General features: G+C 38.6%; 1 protein-coding gene across 11 annotated transcripts in view; it reads right to left on the bottom strand.

Moving 5' to 3' along the window:
- The window catches only part of LOC146318764 (RNA-binding protein Musashi homolog 2), a 351,568-nt gene that overhangs the window by 317,598 nt on the left and 15,538 nt on the right, over positions 1–18,432 (bottom strand). For all 11 annotated transcript variants that reach the window (XM_084730906.1, XM_084730905.1, XM_084730904.1 and 8 more), the window contains one exon: positions 15,121–15,162. In XM_084730906.1, the coding sequence (XP_084587032.1) occupies positions 15,121–15,162 (42 nt within the window). The remainder of the gene's footprint in view (positions 1–15,120; positions 15,163–18,432) is intronic.

Below are 18,432 nucleotides of genomic sequence, written 5' to 3'. Positions count from 1 at the left end.
CAAAAAGTTTCTCCTAACTCAATTTTCATAACTCAATTTTACATGTTTATCATCAATGAAATGCTGTCTTCTTTCAGAGATTTAGAGTAAATGATGAAATCAGTTGAAACATTATGTAAAATGATGAGTTGCTAATTCTTGGCAAGCAGACACACTTCAGACACAGAGTAGCCACCAGTGCAGTAATGCCGCATGCAAACTGACAAAATGTTCTTTCCATGGCAAGAAGCATCTTTATGAGTTGCGTTTAATGAAGAACGTGCAAAAAGGCACAAATGATTGAGAATATACCATTTCATGCAGTTTAACGGGTTTCTCCTCAACAACCCTCAAATGTGTGCAGTTTTTTAGGCGAATCAGAGGAAAATGCAGTTACTAGGTCAATGGTGAAACCAGTTGAAAGAGACACTGTGTTCACAAACACCTCACCATTATCATGGCGAGACTGTGCACACCCTGCTGAAAGAATGTGGTCACATGCGGCCCAGACCACCTCTGAACGTGGCGTAAGCTGTCCGATCTCAATGCATCCTCAGTGAATCTTGGCTGCATTCACACCTGTACGTACTGTAGAGCTGTCCAATTGTGACGGGATCACCCAAGACACATGCTAATACCAGGTGTAAACAGAGCCTGAGATTCTTATCATAAGCAATTTGGCCACCTGTATTATTTACTACTATTACTTCAGAACTTTGCATCTGTTACATTGTTTCATGAAACACTTATCTCTTGTCAACCTTTTTATCTTTTATCAAGACTCATCTATCGAAGTGAAAAAAATAACCCATAATTTTGGCACATTTTAATTAAACAACAAAGAATCAACGTTCCAAATGCTTTCAGCTAATTACATAATATTTATACATCAGAGTGACAACAGATACACCACAGTCACCTTCTAGTTAAGATATTTTGGGGTGCAACACAAAAGAAACGCATCACACAGCTGCTGAGAGTGACAAGTAAAATAATAGAGTAAGTTCTGAAATATGTAATTACAGCATAGAGTATATTTTCGTTTGCTGCTTGTTATTTTGGTCTATCCAGTCATGTTTGGTTATTATTAGAGTGTTGTGCTATTGACTATGTGAGAGCAGTGACAAAACCAAACATTAGACCGGTTTTGGTAATGGCAAACCATGACTGTAAGCCTTTAAAAGTGACACCGCCACGATAATAAGGACAACAAAGTAGTCATATGAGCCAAGCACTGGGCAGATGTATTTTTCAGGGAATTAAAAGGATGCAATGTTGCAACTACAGAACTTCAAAGTCCCATTATGGATACAGTGACATGTTGCAAACAAGCAGTTGAACCTAGAAAAAGGCAAGAAAAGCTATTGGCCATCACTATTAATCACACTACCAACAATGGCACAGCTAACAACCTGACAGGCTTGTCTTGCTAAAGGAATATCATTCTTAATCTGAGAGGCTGGTGCCCCAGACAAAAAAAAAAAAAAACACAGGGCAGCACATAAAAACTACAGAGCATGAACTGTCACACAACGTCAAAGTGAGAAAGAGCAATCTGGCCTGCGAGATTCCAATATCTTACTCTACAATGACAACTGGATCCAATCATGGCAGAACACTTCAGTAAGCCGGGCAGGCAATCCTCCAATCAGACAGACACACCCAACACAAAATGATCAGACTTTACCTTTACTTTTACTATCACAAATACACCATATAAATACTGTATCTTTAGGACCTCACCATCAGCGTAGATTTACATTAACATATTTAACCAAATAAACATCTTAAAGCCTCTGGAAATTTGTCTGGAAACAGTAAAAATGCATATATGATATGAAAGCTGAGTGCCTCATTTAACATCCATAAAAATATACATTAATAACTATTAAAAAACCTAGCTACTAAAAAGAAAAAAAAAAATCTTTTTGCTGTTTACACCATTCTTCATGGTGTAAGGTCTGTAGGTGTGGCAGACTTTCTAATTGGCAGCTCCCTTAGGACCAGTGTGGAAGCTAAGCACTGTACTGCTGTGGACGGGGGCAGCAGCAAAATGTATTTTAGCCACCTAAGAAATGATCACATAGAAAAACAAAAACCAATATTAGTTGAAATGTGCACTAAACTTTCATCAGTTTACTTTGCCATCAGACTGCCTTTCCAGCAGGGAACTGAAGCTGCTATTTACTCTCCCTTCAATCCCACCAGCCTCCTTTGACAGAAACGGTCATTTTACCTCACAGAACACTGGAGTCTGCTGGTCGACCACTGCCTCGATCAAGTTTGTTTATGTTATTGTGTGACTTTGGTGTTTTAACAGTGTTTTTCTAGATGCGAGTCCTTGACCTCTTGGGGGCATGCTTAAAAAAAAGATCATTTTAAAAATTAAAAATGAATTATCATGATGTGAATTATTATAAAAGCATTTTGGAGAATGAACACCAGACAAGCAGACCAACAGCCCAGCTGAGAAACATAATTGTTTATGTTTTCTACATGAACATTTAGTGGTTGAGCCTTTAATTTACATAATTGAGGTCATATTTATGCAGTATTTCTCTTATACTATACATGCTGATGTGCTGGTTTAGTAGCTTATCCCACATCTGTTTTGTAGTATGTCAATACTTTATGGTACAAAACATATGGTGTATGTGATACAATATTTTATGTAATCAATATACAAATGACTATTATTTTGTCAGTCAGAATACAGAAACATATTATAATATGTAATATGTCAACACTTTACGGTACAAATCATATAGTGCAGATATAATGTATGTCATCTGCATGAAAATAACCATGGATATGTTAGTTAGAATGTATAAACACTGTATTTTATTCATGAGTACACACACAAATTGTATCTTGAAACATATTGTATGATTCTCCTATGACTTTTTTCCCTATAAGATGCTCACACTGTATATATAGCTGTATGTCTGTTGGTAATAATTGCACATATCTTGATACACCTGAGCCCCTCTTGCTACGGATGGCATATTTCACTGTCTGTTGTACAAATCCCAGACTGCGTGTTTGTAAGCAGAAACATGGGGGTGAAGGTGCTGAGAAGTAATGAGAATTCAAAACCGGACAGCAAGGTGATGTGTCTCACAACACAATGGAACTCATCACCCTGATTAAGCTGGACGCCCCCCTCCTTTCTTTAAAAATTATTTCCAGTATTTCATTCAAAACACAATCTCAAAAAGGTCACTGTTAAAAAATTAGAAATGCATTCCTCATCGGCCCCTCCAGCTGCCAAAGCCACTCCCTGAAGTGATGACTTTCAAAGTTAAGTGGCCCTCTGCTTCATTCACAATTTTAGTCTTCCACATTGGATGGGTGGAGACTAAAGATTGAAAGAAGATGTTCATATCATGAAAAAAACTAAACACGAACGGCTAGTCCACCTGTCACATAATCGCAGTGCACTAATAGAGAACAGTGCTACAGCTGCAGAGAGGCCCAAGGTCAGAGTCACTGTTGGTTTGTGCTGAACAAAGCCACTTAGGCTGTCACTGACATTGTTCTGATGAGAGACCACTAGAAAAGCAAACACTCATCTTATATTAGTGTTAATACGCAGTCAATCTTTTTTTTAACCTTACAGTAACTACAGCAACACACACAAAATATATCAAAATATTGGTTAATTTAATGCTAAAATATTAATGTATTTTAGGGAAAACATGAACACGCTATTTTCTTTCTTAAAGGGATAGTTATTATTATTTGAAGTGGGTTTGTATGACACACTGCAATCAACCTGGAGAAGCAAAAGGGGCACAAATGCAGAAGTGAAGTAATAAACTACTGGAGCAACAAAGGTTTTTGTTCAAAAGGTCCAGCGTAAGGATAGGCTATATTTAGAATATTTTTACCACTTTACTAGGCATCAGACAACCTTTTCTAACAGGAAAATGCTGTTATATAAGCCAAATATCACTCTCTCTCCATACCAACAAAACTCCATGGGAGAAATCAATCATTTTACCTCACAGAACACAGGAGCTGCCGGACCTTCTGCTACCTTGATCTGTTACTTTGTTTGCTTTATCGTGTGACATTGGTGAATCCAAACTATCCTTTAAAACACCAAAGTCACATAATAACATAACCAAACTAACAGATCAAGGAAGCAGGACACCAGCATGTCCCATGTTCTGCGAGGTAGAATTACTGATTTCGCCTATGGACTCTGGTTGGTGTAGAGAGAGCATTATTAGGCTTACATAATTGTGGTTTCCAATCAGAAAAGGCTGTCTGACAGCAAAGTAAAGCAGTGAAAATATACTAAATATAGCATGCACTTAAATGGATATTGATTTTTTTTTTTAAAGGTGTACCTTTTTTAAGTGTCTAAATACCTTTGGTTGCTGACCCGATCCACAGCAGGTCATTGCTTAACTTTTGATCTTGTGCCCCATGTTTCTCCTAACTTAGGGCATGCTGACCACAATTACAAGTATCTCACACAGCCCCACATCCAATTATCTGAACTATCCCTTTAATACCTTCTGCTTCACAGTGACTGAACAGTTACAAAGCAACTGCTTTAACAAACAGCATGTTTTGAATAGACACCAGTTGGTTTCATTTCTGATTCTCTCAAAATAAGACTGAAACAACATGGCCCAGTGATGCATTTGCTGTGGCCTACCTCAAACACACGAAACGTGTTTTTTGTCCACGTCTGCTCGTGTTGTTTGTATCTCTGTGAGCACATGTGTGTGCACGGAGGCTTTGATAAGAGGTCTTGAGAGGTATAGTGGAGGACCATGCCCTCCTCTGCTCTCCTCTCCTCTCTATCCTGGCTAGCAGGCTGTCCTCATTACTGTCAGTCAGCATCAGGTTTAGCAGTGCCAGGCTCCTGCACAGCCCTCTGTCCTCTCTGCCCTGCCAGCACTAGCCTGCCTGACTGCTGCCATTGGTAAGCATTGTAAGAACCCCTCAATCCCCTAGAAAACCTAATTACTCTCCACCCGCAACCAAGGAGACCGGAGCGGAGAAAGAAGGAGGCCGAGGGAGGAAGAATCACACGCATGTACACTCTATTTATAAGCGCTCCGGCAATTATTCAAACAAAAGAAATGTGCGTTCATATTATGTCTGCAGTGAAAAACATAATTACACTAGCCTTTACATTTACACATCATTTATCTGTCCATTGAAGCATAAACATTGTGGGAAACCCTGAAAAAGGGACACTTAGAAAGTGCGAAACACAAAAAAAAACATGCACAAATCAAACTGAGCATCGCTTTGACTACCCGTTAACTGGGTCACTCAGTTGGTGATTGTGTCTGACCACCAAACAAACAGTCATTCATATGTCTGTGCTCTGGCCCCATTTTCATCTGGAGCAGTTCCACAGAGGCCACTGAAAGCAAAGGAGCTGACGGGTCAGGGATTTAAACCCATCTCCAGCTTGGGCACAGTAGCCATTACCACAGGGTGGAGAGAAAAAAAAAAAACAACTCCTTGTGTCATCCTCCATCTAAACGAGGGTTTATTTATGTTGGCTGCACATGTGGGGTTTTTTTTTTCCAAGGGTGAGAGGAGAGTGACAGCGAAGAATTCCCATCAACTCGCTTGTCACTTTTCCGTCGTCTTCTGTCTGACTCTTGGTTTCAGTGAGACGTCAGTGCATTTAGTGTCAGTTGTAAAAACCCATTTCAAAAGTGCATTTATTTTGAGGAATACAGCAAATATCTTTTCTGCTGGGCATCTTGGTCGCTCGCCGGGATGAGACCTGTGCCATATGCCTTGAAATGCGACGTCAGGTTTGGATAATAGCCTGCACAGCATAACATTCCTTCTCTTTCTTCTACACTGCATGCTATCTGCCAAGTATAAAAATGCTTTGAAATAAGAAATGTCTAATAAGAAATAATCTTCTTTCACATAATAAATATTTGGGAGGGCTCATTGTCATGAACTGTAAGGCCGAACAAAGATATTGATACGGCATTCTGTTCTACATTAAAGACTTTTGTCCTTGAATATTTTTTCAGACTCGTGCAGCTGTGCAGATCTGAGTTGGAACGGGGGAAGCTGGTGCTTTTAATAAACTCACAGGGACATTCAAAGGGGCTGGCAGCTACAGAGGTTTCATTTTCCCAGCAGTGAGCTGTGTCATTTAAAATAAGGATCATTTTGAGAAGGGGAATATCATAATGCTAAATCTAGATCAAATAACTGAGCAAGGTGTAAGACTGGATTTACAAGGCCTTGTAATCCTAAAAGACTGAAAAAAGAAGCACGGAAAAGAGAACGGAGGGTTTGTTTTGAAATGATTCACACAACACACCTGTGCCTCTTCACAGGACAAATATGTAATATATTTACTGTACTAAATCATAAAACAACCATGATATGTCATCAGAGATTAAGGAAGCATGCTGAGTTGAAATACTGGCTTCTCCAACGGCAACTCTACAGCCAGCATCTCCTTTGAAATTTCCATTCTGGGCCAGAACAACTGTTTTTGTTTGCCCGTTTCAAATTTATTGGAGTTGAAATTAATGCCAAATGTTTGCCAATGTCTGTTTATGAGTCGTAAGAAATCATCAATAATCCCTTAGAAGGAGTAGATGTTTATACAGTTAAATTAACCAATATGTTAATGGAGTCTGGCAGGCAGTAAGGCAGGCAGTCACTGAACTCCATTTCCAGAGTGTGTGCTTTCAGACCAGTGGGTTTTAGTTTTCAGGATGTCAGGCTTAGCTTTACACTGACAACTGGCAGTTACAAACAGCTGATCAACTTCCAGCGCAGAATTCAATGTCGTTTGTCTTTGTCAAAATATAATGTTGTGCTCTTCTTGTGCTCCTGTTTAATGTCCATGCAACCTTCAGGCAAACTGTCTGAGCTTCAAGTTTGGGGGAGGAAAGGACAGGGGGAAACCTTTAAATAACTTACTTCAACCATAGACAGTATATTAAATAGGGATTCAACCTATTTAATATACAGGTTTTTCAATATTTTTCAGGCCATGGACAGTTACCGGGCCAACATGTTTCAATAATATGTAGCTAAGTGTTAACTGTTATGGCACACAGTCATTTAGTAGGTTAGCTAGTTTCATGAGATTTCATGGCTAGCATTTCTGCTAGACATCTTTGAATTTTAAGGGAAAAAAAAAATTATTAATTATAATGGGGGGGGGGGGGGGGGGGTCACCTGCTGAAGATCTGTGGTTTATGGCTTCAACTCATTATTTGGACTGTAGTGCTCATTTTGGAACACTGGGGGACTTAAATATTTCAGTATGTGTATATGTGATTGTGTGTGTGCTTTTGTCACACAGAATGGAGGCACAGGGGATGAGAATGTGTATTTACTTCATGCAGCATTATTATTATTAGACTTCATTAAAACTTAAGACCTGAAATCTCTTGCAGCGCAATACACCTGAGAGTCTGATCTGCAGGTAAGAACATAAAGCACAAAGAGTCCCCTAGAGAGGTGTGGAGGGGATGCAGACAAGTGGAGGAGGTGGGCGTACTGGTCAATTTGCCATTCACTGAGAAAAAGAGAGAGGCAAAGTGGGAAAGACAAAGTGACATGCAAAGACAGAGAGTGAGACAAAGAGAAAGCCAGGGCTCCAGCTGCCACAGATAGGCCAACACTAACAGCAGGCCGTGAACAGGGAAGCCACAGTCACAGCTGTCACAGGTAGGAGTAAGAACTTGGTTGCTTTGATGGTATTTTTTGACTGATAGCCCAGAATTACCTCAACCGGCGTACCAGCACAGTTCGCCTTCCTCGTCACTGACATTAATGCGAGCAGTTTAAAACGGGATGTTTCGGGAGAGAAAACTGTCATCACAAAATAAACAGAATATCTGGGAAGTGTTGTCACAGCTGCTTCTGTGCAGTACACATCTATTTTGTGCACAGATAGAGTCTTCCTGCTGCATCCCCAAACACTGCCAGAGACACGGTGACAACCTGTTCAGGAACGGCTTACACGGCAAATCCCTTTATGGAGGTGCAAGGAAAGGGTTACGCCCATTGCTCCGTAAATGGTCGCTGCTCCTTCCTTTCATTTCCATAACAAGCCATCAGAACTCATCTCCCACTGAAGTGGCCACAGTCCCACTGGCAATTAAAATCATGCTGGGACATGCCATGGTTGTGTGCGACTCCACTGTGGGAAACAAAAGCAGCGGCAGCAGCAGTAATGACGCCAACAGTTGAGTGGTAAATCTCGAGCAATGTCGGTGGAAACCGTCGCTTTGATTTCTCCAGGAAACTGAGAGCAGGCCTCGTTTACATCTTTCAGTGTGAACCTTACTGGAAAATATCAAACAAAAAGACAGCAAGAAACAGCATCATCTCATCTCCATCTTCTTTACAACTTTCTACACACAGCCACAATACTAAAAAGACAAGCTGGGTTTTTTTAGGAACTGTCGGTATGTAACAGGCTCAAAATTTGGAGGAGAAAAAATTAAAGATTGGGACTTTGAAAACCCACGTGGAAAATATGGGGGTGAAAACTTGAATATTGTTATTTGAAACAGAGTCTGGCTTGAATTAAAGGACAGGTTCAAATTTTTGGCTGCTCATCTCATATTAGCTTCAGCTGAACTGCATAATGATGACTGCAGATTTTGGCCTATATTTCTTACAGTATAGATGAGCTAAGAGGTAGGGCCAGGAAAAAAAATATTCTCTTGAGTATTGCGATTCTTTTCTCTGCTATTTAAAAAAAAATTAATTCCTGGTCCAATTTTATATATGCTAAATAACTAACGCTTACTCTGGTAGTTTGAGGCTAACACTTAATAGGAATTACCATTGACGAGCAAATAGAAATCAGCATCACAAACATAATAAACAAACTAATAGCTGCAGACTTCACATGCTAGCTCAGTCTGCTACTATGCAGCTTCAACACCCCAACACTGACCAGATACAGCAACCTAAAAGGTCAAAACTCAAAATTCCCAGTGGCTTTAAAAATACTATGTGGACACATTGCATACCAAGAGAAGGCAGCACATATATATTTAGATTTCCTATTTTATATACTATTGTGATAGTACTGGCTTGATAAGCAACAGCAGCTAAATGTAGCAGTTTACTTAAAAAGGCATTTTATTTTTTATGTACTTTTATATACAGTATAGCAATGACGCTGCTGAAGTAAAACTTGTGACTGACATGTGATGTGCATTGTTTCTGGAACTGATTCAACTCTTTCCAACGATCTACTGTTAAAAAAGCAAACAAAAATTTGCAAAAAATTATTAGATCAAATCAGAATACTTAAGAATTACAATACCTATTAAATAGGCAACTAAAGTATCATGATTGTATCAAATCAAGAGATAAGCATATCTTCCCAGTCCCTTTATTCCCTTTATTGACAGTATGGACAGGAGAAAATTATATCAGTAACATGCATATAACATAAAAATATATGCACGTGTCCTTTAAAGAGACTTGACCAAACTATAGAAACTGTGCTTCCAAAATAATTATGGATGTCAAATACAATCACCCAAAGGAATGACCACACATTATTTACTGAGAGAGGCAAATGTGTAAGCTGCCATGATATGATATGCATAGGGATCTGTCTGATTGAGCTCAAAAGGTGACTGAGTGACCGAACACATCTTGCATTCACTTCACAGTTACTCATCAGAGCAGCATGTTGCAATCTCAGAGAAGAAAACCCTCAGAGTTTTTGACGCTCAGGTTCTTATGGCATCTACTAACCAATTTCCTGGGGGCAACCCTGGTCATGTCATCATACTATGGCAAAAAATAAATGGTGATATAGTATTTTTTTTTTCATCATATCTGAACTCATATCAATACAATTCAGAAATAAGCTCCAGTAAAATCATTATAATGTATTTATTGTACGGATGACATTAAATAAAATAATCTTAATCAAGAACAGCTTGTTGTGAAACTAAAATGTTAAGATGCTGGAACATTTACATTGAAATCCTGGCGGCTTTCTAAAGCTACTTTTAGCTGCCTATCTAATAAAGCTACGGCTCACCCCAGTCGGGCTGAATAGGTGAGGGGGAGACAAGGCATAAATGAATGTGCATAAAGCACTTTGCATCACATCATCATTGTTTAATCCTTTCATTCTCGTCTGTCAATCATCTGCAGATGAGACCTAATCCCTGAATATTTGTGGGCTAGCCTGCATTGATACCTTTGACATAACTTGTAAGCAGCAGCTTCTATTTTTAATACAAAATGTCCACTTTTTAAGTCTTAAGATAAGCTTTAGTCCTGTGACGTTATTCAAATGTGTGTGTGCCGCTTTGCATTTCTTTAGCATGTTTTCTTTGACGGACAGGTCCTGTGGTTATCTCCCATTTGTGCCCTTTACCAATATTATAGTGCAGATGGTCACAAAAAAAACATATATGCAAATGCAAGAGGAAAAGCAGAGGTAATCCACACACTGTGACTGATATGTCATACAAGGACATGTTTGTTTCACTTTAAAATTCTCCAGAATTGCACGTACCAATAAATCCTCTGACTTTGCCATACATGTCAAATCAGACGTCAATATAGCCTAAAGACGATTTGTTGCCAAGACTCCTCTTCGTCTGCTTCTATCCGCCTCTTTGCGATGGAACTGTCCATGTTTTGGGGCAGTGTCAGTTATGCCTGCTGATACAAGTTGTTTTTCCTGTGATCCTGTCATCCCGGTGCAAACACCTTCAGTTGTTTACAGTGAAATGTCCTCTGTGTTCACCTTCACTTCCTGTCTGTTTTCAGCATTACTCTACGTGCTGTACATACTGTATAGTTTTACCATACTGCAGCATTCAGCAGCGGGAGGTCATTGGCAGGGGTTACTTTGTGAGGTCATTGTTAGCCGTGAGAAAATTAACGCTGATTGGTCTCGTCACGATTCGCTCCCCGAAGCCCGTGCCACCGAGGCACCTGCCAAGGCGAGCTTCTTTAAACGAGAACGAGGCCCTATTCAACAGCTGCATAAGCAGCCAGGCAGGCAGACAGTGGAGGGGAAAAGAGGGACAAAAGAAAGCAAATGCAAAACAGAGAGGACTTTCTAAATGGGAAACCTCAGAATGGGACTTCTTTTAAAGGTCTTAAATCAATTGAACAGAAAGTACAAACCCATGCAATGTTAATCTATCTGGCTTAATCCCATTGCTTTAAGATCCTTTATAATCCACATTCAATACAACCATTTTTCTTCTCTAACAAGCTTGCCCTATAGCCATTTTATAAATCACTGGTACAAGGCTTTTGCAGTGCCACAAATTCTGTTATGGTGTCATTATTTCACTGAGATATGAATCATGCAAGGTAGAATGACAAATATGGCTAAGACCAGTAGAATAGCTCAAAATATTGTATTTCTATCTCTGAGTCATTGCTGAAAAAAAAATAGCAGTTTTTAAAAAAAAAGATTAACAATAAACACGACAGCAAGAGGAGATTCTTGTTCACTTAAAAACTGGAAGCATCATCAAACATCTGAGCTGTTTTATTGCACCTCCGACTTTTATGAGCCAAGCTCGCATTAGAAGAAGTTAAAGTGATATACTTGCTATGTAAGAAGTGTGGAGAAACACTGGTAGTTTCTCAACCATATGCCGATATCCTTAAGTCACCATGTGCTCTGGCTTTGAAAGCCTGCACTGCCAATTCTTCATTTGAAACCTGACCAACTCTTTAACAATGCCTCTCTCTGATCCAGTGGGAAGGAGAAAATCTATTATCGATTTCCACCTGGTTTAGGTGGAAAAAGCCCCTGATAGCGACGCTGAATAGCGCTACACTGTACTGTGCTACAGCCTGCACATTAAAGCTGGGGGGATGGTGTGAGAGGGCATGTCAACAAAGCCCTTGACTACGCCACGGCACCATCTGCACACGCTGAATATTTAATTGTCAATAGAACTGCTCGAGACCAGTAATCAAGAAAAAGAAAAGACAATACGCATTATGAGGAGCTCACATGACAGTTCCTGCGTGATTGGAGTTTGGCTTATTACTTAAATCACCCATTCTTTCAATGCTAATTGTGACTATTTCTACATGCATGCACCACAATTAAAGATATTTCTAAATCACTCATGTCATTCAATCCCATTCAACTCCTATCGCCTCAGAAAACAACTCAATAGACTTATGATTCAGCCAGTAAATGTAATTCATCACTGTCAATGAAAAGTCACTTATCATTTGTTGGTTCTTGATTCAGTCGGGCTAATATTGGTCTATTCACTCGTTTGCCATTTTACATTAATATGCACCTTCAAAAACAGGATCTTGATTCCATTTCCACATCAGAATAAAACTTAGAACCAACAGCTAACGTCTCCTCAGCCTGTGTCCTGTCAGTCATGACCCCGACGAGCCAACAGACAAGTTGTCAAAGTAAAACGGTTGCCTTAAATAGACAATAAAACCTGATTTTATACTACTGAAAATTAAAATTGGCACCCTCAGCTGCAATGGGACTATACTATAATAATAACAGAGAGTTCATTTCGAAACATTTGACTTTTAAAACAACTATCATGGTGATGAAATGCAAACATAAGCATAAAAGCACTGACATAAATAAAAAGCTGTGCAGTAATCAAAAAAAATCCTGTGCCCATTCTTTCAATACTAAGTATTACTATTTCTTTTCTATATGCATAAACCACAATTAAAGATACTTCTAATGTCAATTAATCCCATCACTTCCAAACTCTACAGAAAGCAATTCAATGGAAGCAGTTAATGTAATTCATCACAGTCACTGAGAAGTCACCAATCATTTCTTGCAGATTCACTAATATCGAGCTTTTCACTTCAAAATAAAACTGTTCCTTTTTTACAGGAATGTGCACCTTCAAAAATACCTTAACCAACAGTGGGTAACAATCATTTAATCATTTATAATTAATAAGATATTTTTTGTTTCATTTTTCTTTCTAATTTTAAAAAGATTTTCACTGGTTATGAAGCAGTCTGAATTTAATACCTGATGCCTCTGCATGACCTATATAAACAAACAGGGCAGTCTGAGAGAGAGCATCAGCCATTTCCTTATAGTTATTCTTAATGTCTGCCACCAGCTAAGATTCTCTGTTAAATCAGATGAAAGGGGCCTGTGTTTACATATTCCAAGGCAGAGTTACACTGGGTATGCTAGCCAATTAAAAAAAAACTATTTTGTTAATTTTATTTTTGATGTTATATTTTGAAGTTATTATGGAAGAAACTGCCTTTGTCCACGGGGGCCTCCAAAATCAACAAAATATGAAAGTTCCTTCTTTCATTATTCTACAAATGGCTCTGCCAAACAAAGCAAGGTCAAAAGACGTAATTACTAACCGTAATAGGCGTAACTCTAGACTATCAATTATCGATTAATACATTTTTAAGCAACTGAATTCTTAATATCAATTAATCAACTAATGATTAATCATTTACATCCTTTTTCTGATACATTAAACAGACAATAAAACTTGATTTGATATCATTGTCTAAAATTGTCACCCTCTGCTGCAATGGCACCATGTTGTAGTAATAAGACAATAAGAGTTCATTTCAAAACATGTGACCTTAAAAACAACTATGATGAGGGATAAAATTCAAAAGTAAGCATAAAAGCACTGACACAGATACAAAGTAGTGAGGTAAAACAAAACACAACATAATCACAATCATGCTGGAAATTTCCTGTAACCATTCTTTCAGTGCTAATTGTGACTACATGCATTTCTACACGCATGCACCACAGTTAAAGATATTTCTAAATTACTCGCCATTCAATCCCCTTCAATTCCCAATGCTACAGCAAACAAATCAATAGACTTATGATTCAACCACTAAATGTAATTCATCACTGCCAATGAGAAGTCACCAATCATTTCTTGCAGATTCAGTCAGGCTGATATCAGGCTATTCACATCAAAATAAAAGTCTTGCCATTTTACATGAATGTGCACCTTCATAAACAGGATTCCACATTGATTCCACTCTCTGATTCTCAGATTTCCTCTTTTCCATACCAGACTGAAACTTTCAACCCATCGGAATCACACTCTGTCACACGTGTCCTGTCAGTCACGACCCTGTCAAGCCAAAGGAGGAGTTACCAAAATAAGATGCTTTCACGACTTATACTCTGTTGCATCAAACAGACAATATTTTTTATTATTGCAGACTAAAACTGGCATCCTCTACAACAGTACTATATTGTAATAATAACAAAATGTTCATTTCAAATCAATCAACATTAAAAACAACCATGATGAGGGATGAAATGCAAAAATAAGCATAAAAGCACTGATGTAAATATAAACCAGAGGAAAGACAAAAAAAAACAACATGACCTCAATCATGCTGAAATTTTCCTGCAACCATTCTTTCAGTGTTAATTGAGACTATTTCTACATGCATGCACCATGATTAAAAATATCAACTCTCAACTACAGCAAACAACTCAACAGACTTCAGCCAGTAAATGTAATTCATCACTGTCAATGAGAAGTCACCAATCATTTCTTGCAGATTCAATCAGGCTGATATCAGGCTATTCACTTCAAAATAAAAGTCTCTCCATTTTATAATAATGTGCACATTTAAAAACAGGACCTTGATTCCATTTCTTGTTTTTCACATCAGAATAAAACTTTAAGCCATTAGGTAACATTCTCTGCAAACACACTGGAACCCGTCTCCTGTCAGTCACGACCCTGCTAAGCCAATAAACAGGGTGCCTAAGTAAGCCTCTACTGCAACAGCCCTATACTGTAATAATAAGAAAGAGTTCATTTCAAAACATTCAACAATAAAAACAACTATGATGAGGGATTAAATGCAAATATAAGCATAAAAGCACTGACAGAGATAAAAACAGTGAAGTAATACAAAAACCATAACCTCAATCATGCTGAAAATTTCCTCAAAGTCTAATATGTCCAACTTTAATTGCTTTGGTGAAACAGCAAAGACAAGGTGAGAACAACGGAGCCACACAAGGTGTTTCTCTACAATAGCAAACAGACAACCACTGCCTCATTGTATCTGCAGTGTGAGCACACAAAATTAGGTAAGCTAGTGACATGAGACATAATCATTTTCTTTGAGCAGGGTTAGTGACCAATTTATTCTTACCTTAGGCTGGGCGCGACGGGGAAAGGCAACCTTAGGATCAATCTGAGGACGAGAGAAGAATAGCAAAATTGTTGTTAAGAGAAAAAGCTGGGATATTTTAAGGCAATGAACAGGTGCTGAAAAATATTTCTAAAACTGCCACAAAGGGAACCAGACGACAAGCATTCAAGTAGTCCCATTTAAAATCCTCTGTGGTGGTCCGGAATAAATCTTAATAGCCGTAATACATGTTCAAAAACTTAAGGCATTCAAATTGGATATTTTCAACTCACAATGATAACAATTTATCGAAGCCATTAAGATTTACAAAAGCTGCATAATCAGCCTGTGGTGATACAGTCTGCTTTTGAATTTGAGAAGCATTTTCAGAAACTAAAGCTGCATTCAAGAGCTGTCAAAATTATTGCAATTACAAATTAAGTGCACATGAATGACCCAACAAAAGTGATAATAAAAACAGAGAAAGGAAGATTTTGGTAACACAATTGGTATGCAAGAATCAGGCTTTATTTTTGTTAAATCTTACATCACTGTCTTCCCTCTGTCCTTTGCTGTGGTTAAGGTTAAGGTGAGTTATTCTCACTAAGGGCAGGCCAAGTCATGTTTAAGGGTATTTTAATATCCTATCTGTTTTTTTTGTTGTTGTTGTTGTTGGTTTTGTTTTGTTTAAATATTCACATTTTCTTGTAGGAATATGCACCAGCTTTGATAACCTGGAACCAAATAAAACAACTGATATAGAGTGTACTGTATATAGTTGAGATGCAGTTGAATACACCACTGAATGCACTACACAATAACAGAACCTTATTTGACAGTATATTAAAGGACCTGTGTGTAGGATAAGTGACACCTAGCGGTGAGGTTGCAGGTTGCAACCAACTGAATACTGCTCCCCTCACCCTCCCCTTCCAAGCATGTCGTGGAACCTACATGAAAGTCCCTCTTTAGAGCCAGTGTTTGGTTTGTACTTTCTGAACTACTGTAGAAACAAGGCTGTTCAATATGGCAGCCTCCATGGAAGAGGACCCCCACCTTCTGCAGATATAAAAGACTCACTCTAAGCAGGCATACATGAAAATATTGATACACTTGAGTATTGCAATACTGTATCAATTCTCAAAAACTAACAACTTTTTTCTCCGCCAGTTTTCAAGTTTTTCAAGTTTTCAAGTGATTATACAATAACGAAAACATGCAGTGGCAAACCGAGCTGAGATTTTAGTTAGGCCAAAACTTTGCAAGACACACAAAAAATGCAGCAAAATTGAAAAAGATTATGCTGGAATAAGCGACAGACAGCCAGGTAGCTTGTGACGTGTTTGTAGTGTGCATGTGCTGTATACAAAAAACCTAGTAAAGGGCAACAAACATCACACAATGATAGTAGAATAAGTAATATTTTTTTCTAGAGTTTTCTGTACTTAAACTTGTATTAAATAGTAGATAATCCGCATTTACTCTGTTGCTAGTGTTTGGATAAGTTCTAATTAAGTTTCTGTTTGATATTAGGAGCTGTAATAATCTATATGAGCAAGGTCCAACATTAACGGTTGCCCAAATGCCTGGGGCAACTTAAAATAACCAGTGGGCAAGCAAAACCTGCCCAGATATGCCCGATCAGGCAAGCCCCAACTCTTTGGGGCTCTCGTTTCTGTTACAACGGAGCCCCAGAGTGGCAAGCTACAGTGTGACACTGCCTTCATTAGCCAAGCGTCTCTGCTAATGTTCAGACGTCAGATGTTCATTCAAAAATCATGGCGGAAGGCTTGCAGACAAAGTCTGCAGAGAGTTCCCAGCTAAAGCCAATAAAAATGGATAATTTTTCCGTGGCAACAACAGCTACAGAAAGCAGAACTTGGAAATTTCAACTGTGGCAGGCATTAAACAGGTGGCTCACCTGTTCAGAGAGGACACAGAGGGTGTAACCAGTAGGGATGTTCCTGGTGACTAATTTCCTTGTCAATTAAACACAAAATTTAATTTAGACTAGTCGACTAGTCTAACACTAAGAAAACACTCAGCAAGCAGTTAAAATTTAGCAGACTTTATTTATACTGTGCAATACAAACCTTACACATTGTAAGGTTGCTAACGTGACCAGTGCTAGCAGCAGTAGCAATGTTTCTCCAGTCAAGTGAATACATATCAGCTTATTCTGTCACAGTCTACATTCAACATTATTACTATTTTCTAGATTAAAACACTGCCAAACTGCACTGGTTTTGCGAGCTGTCATCTGTCCAACCTTGCTGATATAAACATCTGGGGTTGCCAGGGCGATCAGGGCATACGAGCTGGGTGAGAGGGGCTGCTGTCTGACAGAGCTGCAGCCTGACTAGTGGCAGGCGGCTGCATAAAATCTTAAGAGGCAACAGATAACTGGCATCGTGCCTGAATGACATGTTGATAAATAGTTTGAACGACTAGTATTTCTGGTGCCGACTAGCGAGCGTGGGGACGTTTAATCGCATAGTTGACTAATCGCTCGCATCCCTAGAAACCGGTATGGTTTAATTACTGTAAAATAGCACTCAAACATTTCACTGATCTGACTGCACTGATCTGCACAAATTTCTGGTTAAATATAATGAGTTTGATATCCTGAGTTTGAAGTTTACTGAATATGTTAAAATTATACAAAAAAATAAAAAACAAGCTATAAAAAAGAAAGAAGATAAACAGGATCCTCAACAGCACATTAACGAAAAATAACGAATATAAATAATACTGTTCAAAAAAAGAACTCTCATTAATCCCATCTTTGTTGGCTGTAATATAGCTAACAAATACTGCTCTCTGAAAAAAGAAGTGTTGTGTAGTGTTTTATACGGTCAACAGGCGATAGATTTTAGTTATAAATAAGTTGTGAGGGAAAGTACGCACCACACAGCCAGAAAAAGAACCTCCTAGGCAGGGCAAGTATGAATTTAGATGGGGCAAGTAGATTTAAGAAATACTTACCCTGCAGGGAAAGTAGGAAAAAACCTTAACGTCAGATCCTGATATGAGTCATTCTGAGTTTCTTTTTATCATTCTTATTTCTCTGTTTCAGTACCCCACACACACACTTACATGTAGAATAGCCCTCCAGTTATATTATTCCCGTCTACCAACATAGCTCTATAAACTGTACTGTTCTGATTTCTAGATTTAAGTGCCTGAGTTCTAACTTGGGGGATGAGTGCAATTTTAATCTCCTAAATAACACAGTCCTTTGCGGATCCTGTCCATGTCCACCTTGAAACAGGCAGCGCTATCAAGTTAGCCACCTAGCAACATCGTCAGTCTGGACTACTTTGTCTCAGGCAG

The sequence above is a fragment of the Lutjanus erythropterus genome, chromosome 11 (assembly GCF_056507025.1).
Source record: "Lutjanus erythropterus isolate fLutEry1 chromosome 11, fLutEry1.hap2, whole genome shotgun sequence".
In the NCBI taxonomy this organism is placed as follows: Eukaryota; Metazoa; Chordata; class Actinopteri; order Lutjaniformes; family Lutjanidae; genus Lutjanus; species Lutjanus erythropterus.
The sequence above is the reverse complement of the archived record's forward strand: the minus strand, read 5'-3'. Positions and strand labels throughout refer to the sequence as shown.